General features: G+C 39.7%; 2 protein-coding genes across 11 annotated transcripts in view; both read right to left on the bottom strand.

The window, feature by feature from the left end:
• Window positions 1-12,836, bottom strand: part of osbpl9 (oxysterol binding protein-like 9) — a 55,667-nt gene extending 42,831 nt beyond the window's left edge. For 4 of the 5 annotated variants that reach the window (XM_023263180.3, XM_055018800.1, XM_023263181.3 and 1 more), the window contains exons 1-3: window positions 12,696-12,836; window positions 8,500-8,550; window positions 1,551-1,629 (exon numbers count right to left, since the gene is read on the bottom strand). In XM_023263180.3, the coding sequence (XP_023118948.1) occupies window positions 1,551-1,629; window positions 8,500-8,550; window positions 12,696-12,806 (241 nt within the window). In that variant the 5' untranslated portion in view covers window positions 12,807-12,836. Of the gene's footprint in view, window positions 1-674; window positions 813-1,550; window positions 1,630-8,499; window positions 8,551-12,695 lie in introns of those variants that run through there. The other variant, XM_035944894.2, reaches the window with a different exon arrangement.
• A 1,818-nt stretch (window positions 12,837-14,654) lies between these two features.
• The window catches only part of abl2 (c-abl oncogene 2, non-receptor tyrosine kinase), a 43,881-nt gene continuing 36,912 nt past the window's right edge, over window positions 14,655-21,623 (bottom strand). For all 6 annotated transcript variants that reach the window (XM_055017635.1, XM_023263176.3, XM_055017637.1 and 3 more), the window contains exon 11: window positions 14,655-21,161. In XM_055017635.1, the coding sequence (XP_054873610.1) occupies window positions 19,402-21,161 (1,760 nt within the window). In that variant the 3' untranslated portion in view covers window positions 14,655-19,401. The remainder of the gene's footprint in view (window positions 21,162-21,623) is intronic.

The raw sequence follows: 21,623 nt of genomic DNA, 5'->3' as shown, positions 1-21,623 counted from the left end.
GTTACCTTTTTATACAACACTCTGCCTGAAATGGATTCCCTCTTTGACTGCTTTAATGAAGTTTCTTTGAATGATGCTCTTGAATTTGAACTCATTAAGTTAGAATATCATTAGCATACATTACCGGTGTTCTCTCTGATGTACAAATCTCTCAGACTCAGGTAACTCTGATAATATCTACCAGCAACTTGACAAACAAAATTGAATAAATACATCTTTAACTCATGACGGCATTACAGCTGACGCCAAAGACTGATTAACCGTGACACGGAAAGTTCCAGAATAAATTAAAATTTTGACATTTCAGCTGTTAAGCACTGATGAAGAGTTTGCTGAGGAAATTAGCATACAATTATTAGCATCCTGAGGGGGAAGATGACATCATTGTTTAGCTAAACCACCAGGCTAAGCAAACAACCTTTTCTGAATAACACACCTAGTCTGTGCAAACACTTGATTCTGGACTCTGCTCACACGCTGCTCTCCTCAGTAATCTCTCTCAGCTCCTAAACCTTCGTCTGTTCAGGACTGTCCTTGGACCTCGATAACAAACCGCTGCTCCACCCTGACTCTGCATCCCAGAAGACAAACAAACAACGCCTCCTTGCACAAATCCTTTCGCCCGGGCCTGGCATGCATGCTGACCGAGAGTCGTGCATGGTTTTCCATCTTACCCTTGCGTTTGTAGAACCACAGCATACAGCTTCGGAACACAGACATGGGAGAGGGCATGGAGGTGGTGAGAGGGGCCGGGGGCCCATGGGCTGTGGCTACTGACCCTCAAAGGAGGAGGTGGAACAGGGGGTGAAGTGTGCGGGAGGTTTGGTGGTGGCAAAACGGACACAAATGGACAAATGGGAGGACAGAGATGAAGGAAAGTTAGAGGTTAGTTAAAGACCTGGCCAAGGGATTGAATAAAAAAGGGAGTCTGCGGTGGAGTGGACGACTCCCTGTCAAAAAGGGCTGACAGGACGGGAGGGGGGCGATGCTGGAGCTGGGAGCCAATCCTGTCCCTATGGAGTGACTGGTTGTCAGATACCAAGCGGCGACGGCAGCAGTGGTGCAGCGAAGGACGAACAGCAGCAGCCAGAAGAGACCTGAGCTCAGCTTCTCAGCTTCCAGCTCAGCAGTATTCCCTTATTACTCCCAGAGGCTCAACTGCAGAGACACATGAGCAGCAATCTTCCTCTTCAGCCTCAGTCAGGAGGGGAAAAAAAGTCTTACTTGCTTCTTCTGTTCCAGAGGAATCGGTTTAGCTTGCAGTGGAACAAATCTAGTTTATCTACAGGAATATGTGTCAGTCCAACTTGGCAGAGCTTCCGCGGAAAAAGGCATGAACGGCTCAGATGCGTGCAGCACACTTTGACATTGTGTAGATGCCTGCGTGGTGCATGAGTTTCCTGGCATTAGAGCAAACCAATCCAAGTCTTTAAAAGACGGGAGGAGGGGGTGAGGGAGCGAGAGAGCGAATGAACAGAAAGGGACGGATGCAAAGGAGATCAGAGAGGACAGGGAGGGCAGCGAGAGGACGGAGGAGGGAGACAGCTCACCTTGGAAATGGAAAGTCTTCTGGTCCACAGTGATGGTGAATGTGCTGTCGTCCTCGTCATCGATGCCGATCACAGCTCCCTGTTCAAACAGAGCGAGAACAGCATGCAGTCAGACAGCGGGACACATCATACTCCACTTTCCATTTCTATCCCTGTACCCTCCACATGTCCCAACAGCCCTCTAACATCATTTAAATCAACCTCTGCTCACAATATCCCCTCCAAAACCTCCTCTTGCCTCATTGTCTCTTTCCCACAATCAGCCTGCGCTTTCCTGTCGCTGTCGAACACATACGAGTGCAGCCTTTTGGAACATGGGAGAGACGAAGGGAGGGGAGGAGGTGGGATTTGGGAGAGGGAAGGAGGAGAGAGGCAGACACCAGGGACCGTCAGCAGAGAGAACTGCAGAGAAACGGCCTGCTGGCTAGCTGGGGCATTAGCTCCTAGCAACAGAAACAGGGTGTGTGACTCAGAGCTTTCTGAGACGACAAACCTGCAAATAACAAAAATAACACCAACTACAAGAGGTGGAAAAATATCATTGAGAGCTGGAAAATATTTTGTAGTCCTGCACAGTAGTTCTCTATAAAAAAAAAACAAAAAAAAAAAAAACCTGACTGCAACTCCTTGCTACATTTGGATGAAATTCAATCAAACTATAAAGATGATTTAATTCTATTTTCTTCAGTTTTTGAAATAGATTTTCATATTTGCATCCACACATGGTCTCTGAAAGTCTACCGAGTCTCAACCCAGACCTCAAAGAAACACCAGCAAGAGGTCTGTTACATGCATCTTGTGATATGTTGTAGCAATGAGACTCAATAAATTAGAGCCACCTGAGATAACTTTTCTGGAAAGTCCCCGATTAGCGTTTTTCTCAACTGCCTGAAATCAACATTTCTACACAGCATGTAAAATCAGGACTGTAAATAAACCAATATAATGATAACTTTTAACTATGGAACTTGTACACTGAATTTCGCAAGTGTGGAGGGAAAAACAAACCTATTAGATTTTAACATTGAATGCATACATATGGGTCTAAATGTAAAAAAAATGACTACAAATTCTCTCTATAAAAACAGCTCATGAATGTACTTTATGATGGGGATGCATTATACTGTATTATCTGAGTTTAAGTAATTTTCTGCAATATATTAATCCTCTGAACTGCCAAAGTTGCATCATTTATCAGCACCAGAAACTGTAGATATCAGAAAATTTCATATTTACACATTTCTAGCACATGTAATCTATAAAATATCCTTTCTTTTGACCATTTTTAGCCAAATTTAACCTTAAAATTCTCATATTTCTTCAGAATCACTTCATTCTGCATTTCTAATTCAAAAATTTCCCTGAAATTAAATGTTAGGATCAACCAAACTCCGCAAAAAGCAACAAACTCTACACTCCTCTGTGAAAACTGTGAAGCCATTGGTGACTCGGCTGCAACCAACAGTGACTTGACAAAAATTCTGTGAAACTTCAGCTGAACTGCAGGCTGTATTTATACAGACAGAGAGGAGAAATGTGTCGAAACAAGTTAAACATGTAAGATATGCGTATGTATGTAAAATATCTATGGTAGAGTAATAATTTATCCAGCTTTGGCAAAGAAAATGCCCAGAAACTGCTTAGTGTTCTCTGTTTATCATTTTATTATGTCAGAGAATAGTGTTTATTTCCATTAAATTCTCTTTATAGTAAACAAGATGGAATTGGCTCATTTTTGATGAAAACTCTGTCAGGTGCAAATCAGAATTATGTGACTCAATTAAAAACAAGCATATCAGTACATTAAAGGATATGGTTTCACTGTTTATTTCAGACAAGACTGAGCATGCCTGGTTTAGCAGGAGCACAGATGCAACCTGTCGGAAAAACACTGTGAAAAGTGAAAACAACACAAGTCAGCTCAGTGTTTGGTACATAATATGATGTAGGAATCAGAGTTTGGTTTTAAAAACAAGGACAGACTTCTACAAAGTTACATATTCTTTCTTAGGCTTAAAATCTGAAAGAAAAACACTGTTTGCATGTTTAATGATACATTTTTAAATGTATAGGGCTTCACTGTTGATCAGTGTCCAAGCAAGTGTAATGGAAGTGAATACTTTTAATACCTGGTGCAATTTATTTTGAATTATTTAATCCCAATAAACTATGACTGCAACGTATTGTTATTTCAACTGTCAAATAATCTTGTGATTATTTTCTTGGATAATCAATTAGTAATTTGGTCCAAAAATGTCACAAACTGGTACAAAAGTAACTGTCACATAGCCAGACTAACTATTGGGCTAACTGTCACATAGTCAGGCTAACTATTGGGCTAATTGTCATGCTAACTGTCACATAGTCAGGCTAACTGTTGGGCTAACTGTCATGCTAACTGTCAAATAGTCAGGCTAACTGTTGGGATAACTGTCATGCTAACTGTCACATAGTCAGACTAACTGTCACATAGACTGGCTAATTGTCATGCTAACTTTCATGCTAACTGCCATGGTAACTGTCAGATTGTCAGGCTAACTGTCATGCTAAATGTCATGCTAGCTGTCGCATATTCAGGCTAACTGTGACATAGCCAGGGTGACTGTCATGCTAACTGTCAGGCTAACTGTCATGATAGGTGTCAGATAGTCAGGCTAAATGTCACATAGTCAGGCTAACTGTGATGCTAACTGTCAGGCTAACAGTCGCATAGTCAGGCTAACTGCTGCGTAGTCAGGCCAACCGTCCTAAAAAGTCTTGTTTTGACCACCACCCAGAAATATTGAATTTATTGTCACAGAGGAGGAAAGAAACTAGAAAATATTCACATTTAAGAAGCTGGACTCTGAGAATTTTGAGTTTCTGATTAATTTACTAGTTGAGAATAAGTCAAATAATTGTATAACTGTTGCAGCTCTATGGTAAACTGTATGAACTGATCTGGCCTAAATCCTAAACTGAAACCTTTGTCCTGTAACCACGCGTGCATTTATAACACCGGATCCTCTTTTCAGGTAGTTTCAGGTGATACTTCCTCCCTTCAGTGAGAACTGAGACATCATATTCAGGACATAAAAACTGGCCTTATTCAATACAGCTTCTGTTAAATATCATGAGAAACTTCACCTCCTTGATTTCTCAATCGACTGTCTGACAAACACCCAGAGAGACATTCGATAAGTGGCTCTAGCTGTGCAGGCTCTGGCACTAAAATGATGCTGGAGGCTCTAAGAGTTCACTTCACCTTTTCAGAAAATGTTCACATATACATTAAAGATGTGAAGCAGGAACCACAACCAGGTTTCACACATGAAGCGGGAACAGAGACGACGTCAGGCTTTGCAGCAGCTGACGGGTTTGGACAACCGTTTTAATCTTTCATTGCCTACAGAAGATGTTCTTTTGTTTACTACAGCCTCATGCATATTAACAACCTCCACTCTGGTCTCAGACGAGCTCTCTGATATGCAAAGTTGACATCAGAGACTTTAATCACAGTCATGTTAGGATGGACAGAAAACACACAGGACAAAGACAGACAAGCTGATTTTTGCACACAGCTGCATCATTCCATGAAAAATCAAACAGCTCCTCCCGACCGACTCAGAATCAGCTGGTCTTTAATGTACAGTAACTTTAGCACATTTAATGAAGCCATGCAGAATTTTACCTTCACGCTATAAATATTTTCTGAGTTACAGGCCCCTGAAGAGCGCATGGAGTGGTTGAAATGTTGTGCTTTTAAATGAAATAGAAATAGATACATTTTTATTTTCGGAACTGAAAAATACCTTTGAGTTCAATTAAAAAGTACAACCAAATCAAGTTTACATCCACTCCAGGTGTCACAATCTGAAGCCAAAGTCTTGTTTTTCTCAGAGTAGAGTAATAGAAATGGTGAGATGACTTTGAAATTTTACCCAAAATGCACTTTTTAAAGTCTTTTTCCTGTGAATTATCAGAAAACAGAAATACATCTAGGGTACCAATGATTGTTTCTATGACTAAACGTAACAGACATTAAACTGCTGCAGTTTTGATACTGAAACTCCAATATATCCCATAATAACGGTGTTCAATCATGCAAAACAAAAACAAGACTTAGTCTTTGGATTGTGATACCTAAATTTGAATATTTCATGACTATCTTTTGCACTTATAAAGTTATACTGGAAAAAGTTCATCAAAAAGCACAAAATTTCCAGCCATCTCTATGTAGTTCAAGGGTCTGTAACTCAGAAAATATTTATAGTATGAAGGTAAAATTTTACACGGCTACAATAAATATACTAAAGTTACTGTAAATAATAAATGAGCCGATTCTGTTAAGGTCAAGGAGGAATTATTTTAGATTTTGTTGACTTTATAGGGAGTGACTCAGCGATTAGACATCCATTGCTGACTGATTATCTACCAAATCGTTGATCAGAAAGATATCAGAGTTTTTCAAAACCTCAAAGTAAACCTGACCACAACAACACGCAGACTCACCTCACAACGAAGGATACACAAATGTTTACAGCTCAAGTCTAAGCATATATTCCTACCTTTCAAGTCTGACCTTCTGTCCGCTTCTCTCTGGACAAACACACTGGCCTACTTTTCACGAAATGAAAGCTTATACTTTCAATACAGACACCTGAAAAGCCAACCTTCCTCTCCTTATATGAAGATGTAAAACCAGTCACTGTAGTTTGGCTGCCATCTAGTGGACATGACACAACACTGAAACACACTGTAAGAGCAAAATACTGCACTAAAATGAACCTAATGCAGTGTTGGAATATAATATTTGTCTGCAGCAGGAACATAGCACTACTAATTTTAAGGGTTTGTTCTACTTAAAGTGCAACTTTCTGTCCAAATATTTCTAGTTTAAAAGGTTTATTTCCACCCAGAAAAACTATTTTCTGCTAATGTACTTATAGTTTTACAGGTTTATTCCACACAAATCGTACTTACTAACAAATTACGTGTTTAAAGGTTTATTCCAACCAAAATACTACTTTTTGTCCAAATACTCATAGTTTTAAAGCTGTACTTCTACCCAAACTAAACTACTAAACTTTAAACATCAACGCTGTGATATGAATTAAGGATTATCCTGTCGTATACCACTTTCTGTCCAAGTACTTGTAGTTTTAAAGGTTTATTGTACCTAAACAGTACTTTTTAACAAATAGGTTATGGGCTTCAAGGTTTATTCCACCCAAAATACTACTTTCTGTTCAAATACTTAGAGTTTTAAAGGTTTATTCTACCCAAATACTACTGTTCAACTAACAAGTTGTGGATTTAAAAGGTTACTGGACCCAAAACACTACTTTTTCTTGGAATACTCACAGTTTTAAGGGTGTATTTCCACCCAAACTATCATCTAACATCATCCCCATTGCTGATGTAACATGACAAGCTTCCACACTATTGTGTTAGAAAGGAATTATCTTATCGTGTACTACTTCCTGTCCAAGTAGTTCTAGTTTTACAAAGGTTTATTCCATCCAAATGGTGCCTTCCAGCAAACAAACTATGAGTTTATTTTATCCAAAATACTATGCTCTGTTTATGTACTTTTACTTTGTATTTGAGTACTTCTAGTTTCAAAGGTTTATTCAACCCAAAATACTACTTTTTGTCCAAATACTCATATTTTTAATGGTGTACTTCTACCCAAAACTAAACTACTAAACTTTAAACATCAATGCTGTGACATGAATTAAGGATTATCCTACCGTATACCACTTTCTGTCCAAGTACTTGTAGTTTTGAAAGTTTATTCTACCCAAACAGTACTTTTTAACAAACAGGTTATGGGCTGAAAAATTGATTCCACTCAAAATACCACTTTTCGTACAAATACTTCCAGTTTTAAAGGTGTATTTCTATCCAAACTACTATCCCCATTGCTGCTGTAACACTACTAATTACAAAGCTGGGGTATTAAGAAAAGATTATCTTAACTTATACTACGTTCTGTCCAAATACTTAAAGTTTTAAGGTTTATTTCACCCAAAATACTACCTTTGTCCAAAAATGCATCGTGTGAAAGGTGCATTTCTACCCAAAATACTTTTTTCTGTTCATGTACTTACAGTTTTAAAGGTTTATTCTGCCCAAAACGTTCTGTTCAAGTACTTATAGTTTCAAAGCTTCATCCACCCCAAAATACTACTTTCTGGTCGTGTACTTACAGTTTTAAAGGTTTATTCCAACCAAGACACAATTTTATCTTCAAATACTTATAGCTTTAAGGTTTATTCCACCTAAAATACTACTTTCTGTTCAAGCACTTATAGTTATAAAGGTTTATTCCACCCAAAATACTACCTTTGTCCAAAAATACACTGTTTGAAAGGTGCATTTCCACCGAAAATACTTCTTTCTGTCCATGTGCTTGTAGTTTTAAAGGTTTATTCCACCCAAATGATACTTTCTAAGTCACAAGTTATAGGTTTAAAGGTTTATCCCACCTAAAATTGTGTATAGTTCTTTGTTTGCCAGCACCTGGGCTAGAACAGCGAGTTCTCCTTTGTGTTCACCATGTTACCTGGCCTGAAAAATGAGTTCATGAAAAACACGGGTGCCAGAAATGCGGTCCTACGACTACGATCATAAGCATGCCGTCTCATCTACTACAGACTAAACCGACTCCGACAATCAGGCTGTGGATACTGCCGCAGGAAAAGTACTGAAACCTGTTGAAGTAGGCCACCAAATCAGGCAATTAGCACAGTTAAAATCCTCCTGCATGAGGCCCATTAAATCCGTCTCCCTGGCAGTTCAGACGAAACCTGTTCGGCGCTGAGCGTAGCCTCACAGACTGCACTGTCAAAGCAAATCTTGTCTCATGTCAGACATATTCTTCCAAGCACTCGACGAAGCAGAATAGCAGGGAGGCAGAGTGTTCGTTTAATTTGCTGTCAGGAATAAGATGGTTTGAGAATCTTACCCTGAGTCGCACGCAGCCTCTTCTGGATCCTCGCATCATCTTGTCCTTTGACTGTAAATGAAAACAAAAGCAGGGATTAATACAGGCAGGATGCAGAATGAGGTGCAGGGTAAAGACTCTCAATAAACATATGAAAAGCACCTGTGTAAATAATAATTCTGGCTCACTTTGACATGACAGAGATGTTGCTGATGATATTAGCATTGAGTGGAGTTTTTCTGTCAAAATGTCAGCTGTGAAAAAGGCTTTTAATTCACCATACACGTCTGGAGCATCAAGTTATTCTGGTTAATTCAGGAACATCTCATGTTAATCAGTATGTAGGGATCATAACTGGTCAACTCCACATTTTGTCCATGGCAACTATATTCAACTCCAGTTTGTTTTGCATAACAGTAAAAACTTAAAGCTCTTCTCTCTAAACTTGTGTTCTGTATTGGAGTGTTACACAATTATGAAAAATTACTTAAGAAAGCAGAACATTTGTCCTAAAATCATACACTGGATGGTGGCAAAGAAGGTGATTGCTTCACTTGATAGTCTGAGACAAGCTTTGGTTTAATTAGTTCTTAATCTATAACTTATTTCTAAAACTTAATGCATTGAAATTAAAGCAGTTTTCCTCCTTTAATACCTTGATTGAAAACAATTAGAAACATACATCAGATTAAGATTAAATAAATAATTTTCAGATGATTTATTTATTTGCCTTATCAGGTCTCAGCAGTGAGCAAGCTGAAATTAAGAAGCAATTATTTGTCTGAGCAACAGTCCAGAGTTCAAATACATTATTGTAAGTTTAATATACCAGCAAAGAAAAGCAGTGAATGCTCACATTCATCAAGCAAATGCTGGAGTTCTGGCTTCTCACATGACTCAAATGACTAATCAGTTATCAATGCACTGATAAACTTGTTGTTTAAGCTCTAAATCCAGATAGTTTTATTCCATTTTGACTTGATATTTTTCACTTAACAGATTCAGGACTTAAACTCTCTCTGACTCGAGTCAAGATGTCATCACATGGTTGTATGTAAATATGTAATTAAACTTTCTTTGGCCTGAAATGTACACAAATGGCTGAATTATTCTCACCTCAACAACATCACAGTGATTAATTTCATGCAGCGATCAAACATTACATCATTAATTTCACGTAAAATTCCTTTAACTGGAGTAAACGTGGGGAGAATTAGTGACAAATTGCATATTCAGCATCAAAACCAAATGTATTCTTTACAGAATGGCTCCTGTCAGGGTTGTTTTATGAATATATTAACACATAAGAAGCACTAAACTTTATTTTAACAAGATAATAAATCTATTTTCATTGCATTCTGACACCTCAACGCCATGTCTCGACTATTAAAGTGACTTCTTTAATGCATTAATCTAAGAAAATCCTCCTTAACTGAGGGATCGGACTCGTGTGATAGATAATGAAGCGACTAGAAACCCAGAGCTGCGCTGACCATGTAACATTTAAATAAGATTAATGAAGGCTTTGATCGCCTGTCAGCTCTTAGTTATCTTAGTTTATCTCTACAGCTAATGCAGAGACATTACAACACTCTTTTTTATGACCTGCAGGATTGAAATGTTCTACTATCTCCTTCCAAACTCAGATGCAGGTGGTAAAGTCTCTGCACTGTCTACATGTCTGCTGTGACTTTAAGAACCTTTAATAAAGCTCTATAAAACTGATTATTTATCAGATTTGTTTTGGTCCTAGACAACTTTAAAATCTTCCAGTTGTGGCCTTTTAATTAGACGTAAAATGTTGAAACAAAACCCACAGTGAGGCTTCCTTTTCTTATTATGTTTTCTGGAGCAGCTTTCCTGAAGACCCAACGGCAGCAGAGAGTGGGGATATTTTTAAAAAAGCAAACTCAACACCTACTTTTTTTAGTCTGGCTGCTAAAATTACAAACATCTCACCTCACCTGAAATCTCCACTCCTAAAGGCTGCACTGCATTCCCTGTCATTCTGCTAAACACACCCAGTAGGCTATAAAACCTCACCCTCTCAGGCTGCAGCGTACGTTTCCCTTCAAACCACTGCACCCAAAAGGAAACCACTGCAAGTTAAAAAAAAAACAAACCTTCTAACCTACCTTTGTTGTTTTATTAGGTTAATATGTCACAGTGGTGGGTGTATCATGATTGTTTTGGACATCTTATATTTGTATTGTGATTAATACTTTCAGGAAAGTGCATGGATGCATTAATAAAGTCAGCTCAAGTACCGTCAGCCTGTTTTACTTTCGTCATGAAACAATTTGTCGGTGCAGACACTTTGATTTATTTTGTCTTTTAGTATTTGTTTTTTATTTCATGCCAAGAAATAAATCACTCTTCCATCCATCATCATCTGCACCAAATAAATTGTGGGACAACATTCTGGATTCAATGTCTTTCATTTAGTCTTTTAAATAAATTTAATTATTATTTTATTATTAATTTTATTTACTAATGTCAGTATTTATTCCTCAGTGCCTCAGCTACTGTTATGTTTGAGTCATTCTTTTATAATATATTGTTCAAGGAGCTGTGGGGCATTAATCATCTATTGTTTCTTTATTGTTCCTTTTGTCATGTACATCACTATTACATTACACTTACAAAAGTCTGATTGATTTTTTTTTACAGGTTGTTCCACTAACTGTAGCACTGATGGTTTACTCTGGAAATTAAACAAACATTTAAAGCAACAGCTGTGAGACAAAATGCTTTCCATCATTGTAAATTAACCTGCTAAGTTCAAATATTGAGGTTAGGACTTAAGATTAACCTCAGCAGTTTTGAAATAAAGTTATGAGCCAACAAATTCATGGAGTATCTGGGTTCATTTGAGCATACTCTGTTTATATTTTTATGGCTATGTGTATTATTTTGTGACCGATGTGACTAATTTATCAGACAAATAAAAATAAGATAAGCCACTGGTATTTATATAGCAAATTTAAAGCAACAGTTGTTGAGACAACATGCTTTCAAGCAGGAAATTAAGATTAGAACTTAACCTGATAAGTGTAAATATGAAGATGAAAACCCTGCAGTGTCATTAATTAAGGAGACAAACCTGACTAATTACGAACTATACAAGAAACCGCAACAAATCCAAGGATTCCATGTATTCCCTTTATGTGTATTTTTTTGGAATTTTATATATTTGGTTGTTTTATTTTACATTATTTTGCTTCTGCTTATATATAAGTGAAAAAAACACCTATAATTTCTAATCAGTACCATTCTTAACTATTATATGTGACAAAAAAAGCAGTTAAATGTCACATTTAAGGTACTGAAACGTGAGATTAATTATTGAAATTGAGTTGATCTATGTAGCTACCATTAACTCACTTTAAATACAATGAATCCCTGCATTTCCAATTAGCAAACTTTGTCTTTTATGTGTTTTTATTTAGCATTTTATATATTGTTCTATATTTATATCACTTTATTGTACTCATATGCTAGAGAAAAATACACCTTTATGATTTCTCATTCCTAATTTACATATGAGACAAAGAAAAGCAGATAACTCATATTTGGGGAACTAAAATGACATTTTTCTTAACATATGACTGAATTTGAGTTAATTTCAGTGGCGAATATTAACTTTAAGAAATCACAAAATACCCTGGACCCCCTATGAGCAAATTTATTTTTTTTATTTGTATTTTTAAGTGTATTTCAGATTATTGTAAATGCTAATCAGCACAGTGAATTCGTTGCTATGAGACTGAGGTAAAATCCAACGAGCGACGGCTGTCTCCTCCCGCGGTGTCTTGTTAGCGGTTTGCCTACAAAATCGTTGCAAATTAGACTATTTTTTAACGACAGAAGACACATATCGTCTCAGAAACTCATATTCAAGCACATTTCTCTGTTTGTATAAACTGTAAACTCCTCACAAAAATGTTTCGACCAGTAATTCTCCTAGCTAGCTAGCAACATTAGCTGAAGTGAGGAGAAAATGCTGCCACCCCATTGGTCAGTTGGTGTTGAGGAGCAGTTTTGATTGGCTAAGACGCGGATCCGTAGGCGCAGAGACCCGCCCCCCGGAGCCAGCTGAGCCTCCTGACAAACACAGGCCGCTGCCCCACTTCTGTGTGACAACCAGCGGCTTCTCCCGCACTCTGACCCGCTCACCGGACCGCTGGAAGGCTTACGGACCGCAGGGAGGAACTTACCGTGTAGTAGGACAGCAGGCCGGCGTTGTAGTCCAGGACGAACCAGCGGTACTGCCAGCCTTTCATGACGTTAGTCCACTTGCTGAGCGGCCCTTCCATGATGGACGCCATCTTTACACCAGGCTCCGGCTGGGAGGAGTCGGATATGGTGCGGATGGCGTCACCGGCACGAGACGAGGATGAAGAGGGTGAAGAGGATGAAGATGATGAAGATGATAGCACAAACTTTAGGATAACTTTTGGAATAATAATTTAAAAAAAAAACTTCATTACAGGCAACACTGAACTGGTCAGAAAGTAGCAGCAACAAAATGCACATCAGCACATCCAATATTTATACTATCATTTATCCCTGTACTTATATTTACATTTATCCATATTTTTAGTTTTTAAATGAAGCTCTGTTTTTACCTGTGTGCTTATACTGTCTGTAACTTATTTTATTCTCATTCTTAGCATGTTCATACCATTCATACTGTTCATTCAATTAATACTGTATCGTTCTGATTACAGAGCTGATAAAAAGTATAAAAAGTTTCCCCCATTGATTACTTATCAAGTGTAACTTGTAACAAGAATTTACAAATAAAGACTATTTCATGTCAAAGTGAGAAGAGATTTCTACAAAAGTGAAGTCAGGTAATTAAAATATCACTCCTACATCATAATGCTGCCACCACCGTGCTTTACATCATGATGCTGCTACCACCATGCTTTACATCATGATGCCACCACCATGCTTCACATCATGATGCTGCCACCATGCCATGCTTCACATCATGATGCTGCCACCACCATGCTTCACATCATGATGCCGCCACCACCATGCTTCACATTATGATGCTGCCACCACCGTGCTTCACATCATGATGCCGCCACCACCATGCTTCACATCATGATGCCACCACCATGCTTCATATCATCATGATGCCACCACCATGCTTCACATTATGATGCTGCTACCACCATGCTTTACATCATGATGCCACCACCATGCTTCACATCATGATGCCACCACCATGCTTCACATTATGATGCTGCCACCACCGTGCTTCACATCATGATGCCGCCACCACCATGCTTCACATCATGATGCCACCACCATGCTTCACAGTAGGATTAAACATACATCCAGGGTCTCATTAAAATAAAAGACTCTGTATCCCTTTCTTTAAATATTTTTAAAACAAAGTCAATTCTATTTATTTATGAATTTTATTCTATTTTCTCTTTTTTTGTACCTCATCTTTTCTTTCCATTGTTATTCTGCTACTCTAAATTTTAGGGTAATTTTAACTCTGGTGTTTGTTTATTGCAAGTTTGTGAGAATTATTCATGAGAGCATTTCTCCAGTCCCTGTTTTTATTGAGTCCTCTATTTCTGACAGTCTTTTTGTGTGATGGACAGAATAAGCACAAAATTATTTGTTCTATTTGTATGAAAAGTGCTGAACAAATAATGTCTTCATGACTTTATTCATTTTCTAGAGCTGAATAAGTCAAATAACTGAAATGTCAGCTAGCAGCAGATTTGATTAGCAACTGTATGTGCTATTTTTTAAAGCAAGAAATGAAAAAATACAGTAATGTTTGATTGCAAAAGGTTTATTTTCTTTGAAATTAAATAAGTTTTTGGTGTGAGATCATCTGTTTGTTAAAAATGCTATTGAAATAAGTCAATTTCTTCTATTTTCGGACACTTTATAGACCAAAAAATGCATCATTGACTGACATAATGCATTATTTGAAATGTTTTGTCAAATCGTGCCTTATTAGTGTTTCTAACTGTGAAACTTAAGGGTTTTGGCTCAGCTGAACATCAGTTAACTATGTGATTCCTCCAGTATTTGGCTAAAAACACTGTACAGACATGTCTCTGATTTTTTAAAACTGTAATCATTATTTCTGCAAGACTCTCAAATTCTATCAGATGTAGGCAGACGGATGATGAGAAACAAACCAGTATTCATCAATATCTTTATTATTTACAATAGGCTTAACACTGATAAGCAGAACTTCACAGTAATATAACGTGAGCTTTAAATAAAAAAAAAACAAAAACACAAAATATATATTTTGTACAATAAAAAAGTTAATGTTAACATCTGCCATTTTTTCATCCCTGTTTAGATTCACATATTCCATTACGGTGTGTGTGTGTCTGTATGTGTGTGTCGGTTTTACATTGCACTCATACGACTGAAGAAGTGGCCTTTGGCTTAATGACGTTCTCCAGAGCTGTTCTCCAAAAACAGGGAGACACGAGAACATAGAACGGACATAAATGCAGGAAACACAAATAAAGACAATGTGAAAGACTGATAATGAGAATGAGAGAAGAAATTCGTGGTCAGTTCAAATGTTGAACAGCATCGGTCTAGAAATCAGATTTAAGCGAAAAAATAAAGTCACTATTGGTGGCAAATTGCTGATTGACTATGTTTTAATTTCTTTAAAAAAAAAAAAAAAAACAGTAGAAATGTGTTTTTCTTTTAGTGTTCAATAAGGCTTTTGAGTAAATTTGCTCCACAGAGATGCAATAAAAATTAACAAACAGGTAAAGGCCAGACTGGTGCAAGTTAATTAAAAAAAATCTTAGACTAAACTTTTAATGATCAGATTTTGAGGCAAAAAAAGCAGCTTGGGTTTAGTGCAGCAGACTTATGTGTGGTTTAGGGACGCACAATGACATCTGCACAATAAAAAGTTACAGAAGATATTGCCTGTCAGGTTAAAAATTCACAATTTAGTCTGAAAATGTAGCATGAAAATAAATATGGCATGTTTGATATCTAGGTAGTGTGGTAGGTAGGTAGGTAATAAAATGTTAATTCCACTTCAAGAGGAACTGCAATTAACTGAAAAATAAAATGTGCATATATCGCTATTGACATCGCCAAAAAGAGCCGGAAAATGTCTGCAATAATCTGATATCGTGCATCCCTAATTTGCTTGCGTGGCTGCACTCACAGTGTTAAAACGCCACAAATAAACCACCTCAGTAACCGAGTTTTCACATACTCCATTTTAATAGACAAAGTGCACCATTCGGCTTCAAGTTTGCATCTGACCGATAACCTCCAAAATGACAGAAACGCACAACGTCATGGGAAAAAATGACAGAGAACTCACAAACGTTTTACTGACGAACGTTGGCAGGCTGTGATTTCTTGCAGTGATAGTGTTCCGTACATAAACCGCTTCACAAAAAGGCACCAAGAATCATTAAAAAAGAGAGATGGCGTGTTATTTGAAATGCACCGTGAACAGAAACTAAACGTCTCAAAGCGTCCTGTTTGGCAACAAAAAAAGGCCAATTTATGCTGACACACAACATCAAGAAATGCTGATATAAAATGCACCAGAAAAAAAATACAAATTTCCCATCAAGTGTCATCATTAACAGGCGTTTTGAAAGCGATGCTGTCGTATTTATGTGTCAGTGAACCGATGTGTCCGAGGCCTTATCCAGTGTACATAAAGATGAGAGCCGAAGCAAACAAACAAAACAAAACAACCGTGAGTTTGTGGATGTGTGTGTGCTGTACACAGTTTTTGTTTGTGCTCAAAAAACAGAGCAGCAATCTCTGGGGTTTTATTATTTTTAGTGTGACCAAAAATGAAAAAATACGGGCCAGTAATTGTTAAAAAAATAACAATAAATAAAATTTATGGCACCTTAAGAGATGAAAGAGTCATGCAGAACATTCGACCGGGTTCAGAACGGAAGAATAATACATTCATAAAGCAGATATTCAGATCTGGGTGGATGGGCTCTCTTCAGTCAAAAACATTGCTCTTTATGCTGTGACCACACATAAATCTTTATGTTTCCTGGATATGAAATAAATCAAATATTTACATAACTTTTTTTCTCTCAAAATAGGTCTGTGCTTTAAAAAAAAAAAACAAAAACAAATAATTTAAAATTCAAGTTCATACATAGACATTCTAAAAAGCATTTTTCTTTTATTTTTCTTTGAACCAAATAATGTACAAATGTGCTGAAGACATACTGCAGTTTTGTTTAGTTGAGAGATCAGTACTGTGTGATTAGCGTGAAGTAGGTCTCTTTTTGCAGTGTTCTCACGTTGAAGAATTTGAGGCACTGAGGCCACGACAAGGCTACAGGGAATCCAGCGCTGTCCGTACGCAGAAGGACACTTATAGAAATACCGTCCCAGTTCAGCTGCTCATGCGCTACCCTGTGCTCTCCCTCCCCTCGCTCGTCTGCGCTCCGTCGTACAAGGAAGAAATGTAGTGTGCAAGAACACTGGACAGAAATACTGAAATGCTTTAGGGGGACCGTCGATGTCCCCCCTGTACTTACACTACCGCTCAAAGGCTCGGGGTCACTTAGAAATGGCCGTATTTTTGAAATAAAAGCGGTTTTTACTCAATGAAGATCATGTTAAATCAATCAGAAATGCAGGGGTGTCAAACATGCGGCCCGCGGGCCAAAACTGGCCCACCAGAGGGTCCAATCCGGTCCGACTTTGTAAAGTGTCAAAATAACAAAGAAGACATTAACTGGGAATTGTAAATTTGTACTTTTTATAAATAATTTCTACACCATGACAAGTTGTTTAGATCAATAAGTAACATACTAGACTGTTCTTTTGTCGTTTTGTGTATCGCTTTTGTAATATTTTGTTTTGTTTTTGTTGTATATTGTTTTTTGTCAGATTTTTGTTGCTTGTCTCATGTTTTTGTCATTTTGTTTCATTTTTGTCTCGTTTGCCTTGTTTGTCCATTGTTTTGTTGTTTTGTGTCTCGTTTTTGTCATTTTGTCTCATTTTTGTCGTTTTGTCTCACTTGTGTTGTCTATTTTTTTGTGGACTTGTGTCTCATTTTTGTCATATTTTGTCTTGTTTTTGTTGTGTATTTTTTTGTCAACTTCTTTTTTTTGCTTGTCTCATGTTTTTGTTGTTTTGTTTCTCGTTTTTGTCGTTTTGTGCTTTATTTTTGTCGTTCTGCCTTTTTTTGGTCTCATTTTTGTCGTTTTGTGTCTCGTTTTCGAATTATTTTGTATTGTTTTTGTTGTTTTTTTGTCTGACTTTTGTCGATTTGATCATAAGTAAAATAATACATTGTTCAGTTCCAGATGACTAAAAGTTTTGTTCCTTTGTAGACCGTCTGTGATCTGTAAGCTGTAATGTATAAATGATAAACTGAGGCATAAATTTGTTGAAATTGAACTTAATTTTCTCTAGAAAATTCAAGGCAATTCCTTAAATGTGAACATTTTCAGAATGTACTTTTTTGCACAAAAACAAAGGGAAAAATCTGGAGCTATGGTTATTTATAGTTTGTTATGCTGTGATTTTACTGGTCACTGGAGATCAAACTGGGCTGAACAAAAATGACACCCTTGGTCTAGATATGGTTAACGTGGTAAATGACTATTGTAGCTGGAAACAGCTGATTTTTAATGGAATATCTCCATAGAGGTACAGAGGAACATTTCCAGCAACCATCACTCCTGTGTTCTAATGCTACATTGTGTTAGCTAATGGTGTTGAAAGACTCATTGATGATTAGAAAACCCTTGTACAGTTATGTTAGCACATGGATAAAAGTGGGAGTTTTCAGGGAAAACATGGAATTGTCTGAGTGACCCCAAACTTTTGAACGGTAGCGTTTGTGGCACTGTGTTAATAAAGGTGTGAACATCGGTCACTGAAGCGAAGACAAACGCTGTGCACGATAAGACGCCCCACATTCACTCGTTACGTTTCAGGATGGTGGGGGAACAAACACGACAGAAATCTGTTCCGATCTGAGAAGCCTGTATTTGGTATTACTGAAACGCGGCGTTTCGTTCGAGCTTATTTACACGCTTGTCAAAACTCTGAAAGTGATCCCTTCGCTCTTTTGTCAGCAGTCTCACCTGAGGTGGACATTTGGGAATGTCACCGTCGAAGCAGTTGATTATTCTCAAAAAGAAAAAAAAAAGGCTTTCATCCCAAGCAGTTTTGGGGAAATTTATAACTATCACATTTGTCCAACTACTGACAAATACTGTCTTAAATTAAAAGTAATAAGAAAAAAATACCATCTGCACACAAAATAAAAAATGTCAAATTGAGACCTCCAAACCTTAGACTGTTTCCAAGCCTTGACATTATTACATGGCTTTAAAAAAATGGCTTATGGTCACTCAGTTCCCCAGATGTGGAGCTAAAACACTGTGAAACACCCCGTGGACGAGTCACATGTTTGTGAAACAATGCTTGAGTTAAAGTCGGTGAAAACATTTCGTTTTTTTTAGTGAGCCAGGGGCACAACCACCATCATTCTTGACATATAAGCAGAGTGAGCTGGACCTACTCTCCCACTGGCTACACACAGCTGATAAAAGTCGACATTCAGTTAACAAAGAGGCCGTTTTATCGCGGCCCGATGGAGACTTATGGTGTGACATAAACCACATTTAGTTTGGTATAACATTTCTCAATATGTACAGTTTAGAGCAAAGTTAGTGTCCACACTGGCATCTTATCAAACAGATTTCTGTAAACAATAGAAAGATTATATCTTATAGTGATTTCTATGAGGTACTGTAGAGATTCATCTCATGTCGTCCCCCAAAAAGCTGTTGAAAGAACCAGAAATGTAAAAAAAAAAAAAAAAAAAAAAAAAAAAAAAACGGAATATAAGCGATCTGTTGGGTAACCAGAGGCGACGTTTGGTGTCGTTCGCCATGGCTACCTCTGCACTACGTCACTAATCTCTTTAATACAGCTGTGCAGGTTGTCCAGTACAGTGTTGGACCCGCTCAGCCCAGAAGAGGAGGCCCTCAGCTCCTGCAGGCTGAGCTCCAGCTTCCCCACCGCCTCTCGAAAGGCGAATTTGTTCCTCATCTGAGGGATGCAGTCCACGTAACCTGAGCAGTAGTCTAGCAGCTGGTGGCCGGCGTCCAGCACCTGGCTGCTGGAGGGGCTGTCGGAGCTGGCGTGGAGGGCGCTGCTCAGGCACTCGGCACACTCCAGCAGGGCCTCCCGGCTCACCCGGTCCAGGGGGACCCGCTCCACCTGCTGCCGGGTCCGCCGCAGCGCCACCTTGGAGGAGGAGGAGGAGGAGGAGGCAGGGGTGGTGGCTCCGTTGGCCATTTTGGTGGGAGTCGTGTTGGTAGAAGATGCAGGAGGCACTTGTGGTGGCGGCACTGATGGTCTGCCTGTCGAAGCTCCTCCTCCTCCCGACGTCCGGCCCGACCTGTGACCTTTCAGCGTGTCTCCGTTGACCTCCACGGGCGCTCCTCCTCCTCCTCCTCCTCCTCCTCCGACCTGCTCCTCGCCGTCGCCGCTGTAGGAGTGCTGCAGGCCTCGCAGGGTGGGAGGAGGAGGAGGAGCGCACTTGGGTTTGACCAGCCGTGGCCTGTCCCGGTCCGCCTGGTGCTCAGACAGCAGCTTGAAGCGGTTCCCCTGAGAGTCCAGGCCGACCAGGTGCACGTCCGCCGGGCTGTGCTTCAGTGTGGGTGAGATCAGGACCGGGACTTTGTGGTTGTGGGTCGGTGCTCCGGCCGACGACACGCCGGAGGTCTTGGAGGGAGACGACCAGCTCTGCTGCCGCTCCAGCCCTCCGCCCTCCTCCCTGCCCTCCCCCACTTCTCCCCCGACCCCCGGCGCCCTCACCCCCACGGCGGCCCCCCGGGGCAGCAGCTTGGCTTTGGGCCTTTCCCTGATCTGTGCGGTGCCCTCGTCCATCCTCCTCAGCAGGCTCTCGGAGTGCCGGGCGGCCCCGTTCTCCGGCTGGGAGGTGGTGGAGGCGGTCCTCTCCAGGGGGGGCTTCGCGCTGCGGTTCCGGGGTAAAGTCAGAGCCATGCGCTCCAGGTCCGGCAGCCCAGCGGACATGGAGGAGGTAGAATTAGACCTCGGGAAGGGTTTAGGTCCTCCGACTAGACTCCCACCGTCCTCTGAAGAGGCCGTCTTTCCTGTCCGTAGCCCCAGAGTCTTTTTGATGAGTCTGGGGGTGAAAAAACCCGCCAGACCCCCCCAGCTGCTGCCACTCGTCACCTGCGACCCGATGCCAGAGGGCTTCTGTCCGAATGCGGCGCCACAACAGCGGGAATGTGCCTGGGTGGGTTCCCCGTGGGAGTGGGAAGGGGAGGCCGAGAAGCCCCCCAAACTGTCCGACTGGGGCAGGGGAGGAGGGGCGCTGAAGTCGGCCGTGGGCTCGTACTTCTTGTGGGGCTGGGTCTCCATCTCCCGGAAGGAGCTGCTCCTCTTGGGCGGCGTCGGAAGGTTCTGCTGGAGCTGAGAGGATGGCGACGAGGAGGAAGAGGAGGACGATTTCTTCTTGATGAAGGAGCTGAAGAAGCCCGTCTTGCGGTCTCGTGTGAATGTGCCCATGTCCTGTGCGTCCTCCAGGAGGCTGCTGGGGGATTTATCTCGCGGCTGCTGCTTCCTGGGGAGAGCCGGAGAGCTGCTGGACCGGCCGTCGCCTCCGAGCAACGTGGAAGCCCAGCCTGGAAGAAGAAGAGAGGAAGGGATTATAACAGAGGAGTCAAAATCATCTCAGTTCAGGTTCCACATTCAGCCCAGTTTGATCTCAAGTGAGCCAAACCAATAAAATCACAGCATAACAACCTATAAATAACCACAACTCCAAATCTTTCCTTTGTTTCAGTGCAAAAATGTTCACATTTAAGGAAACATCTTTTTACAAAACATCATGAAAAAATTTCTTAGGAAAAACAGGTTCAATTTCAGCAACATTCAGCCTCAGTTTATCATTTCCACAGTGCAACTTCCAGATCACAGAGTGTCTACAAAGACACAAAACATGTAGTAGATACATGGAAATGAATGATTTAGTATTTTACTTTAAGATCAAAACAAGTCAGACAAAAAAATGACAAAATATTACAAAAATGAGATGCAAAACGACAAAAAATGAGATAAATGATAAAAAACCAAAGAGACAAAAA

The sequence above is a fragment of the Amphiprion ocellaris genome, chromosome 2, assembly GCF_022539595.1.
Source record: "Amphiprion ocellaris isolate individual 3 ecotype Okinawa chromosome 2, ASM2253959v1, whole genome shotgun sequence".
Taxonomy (NCBI): Eukaryota; Metazoa; Chordata; class Actinopteri; family Pomacentridae; genus Amphiprion; species Amphiprion ocellaris.
This window is presented reverse-complemented; position numbering and strand designations above follow the sequence as displayed.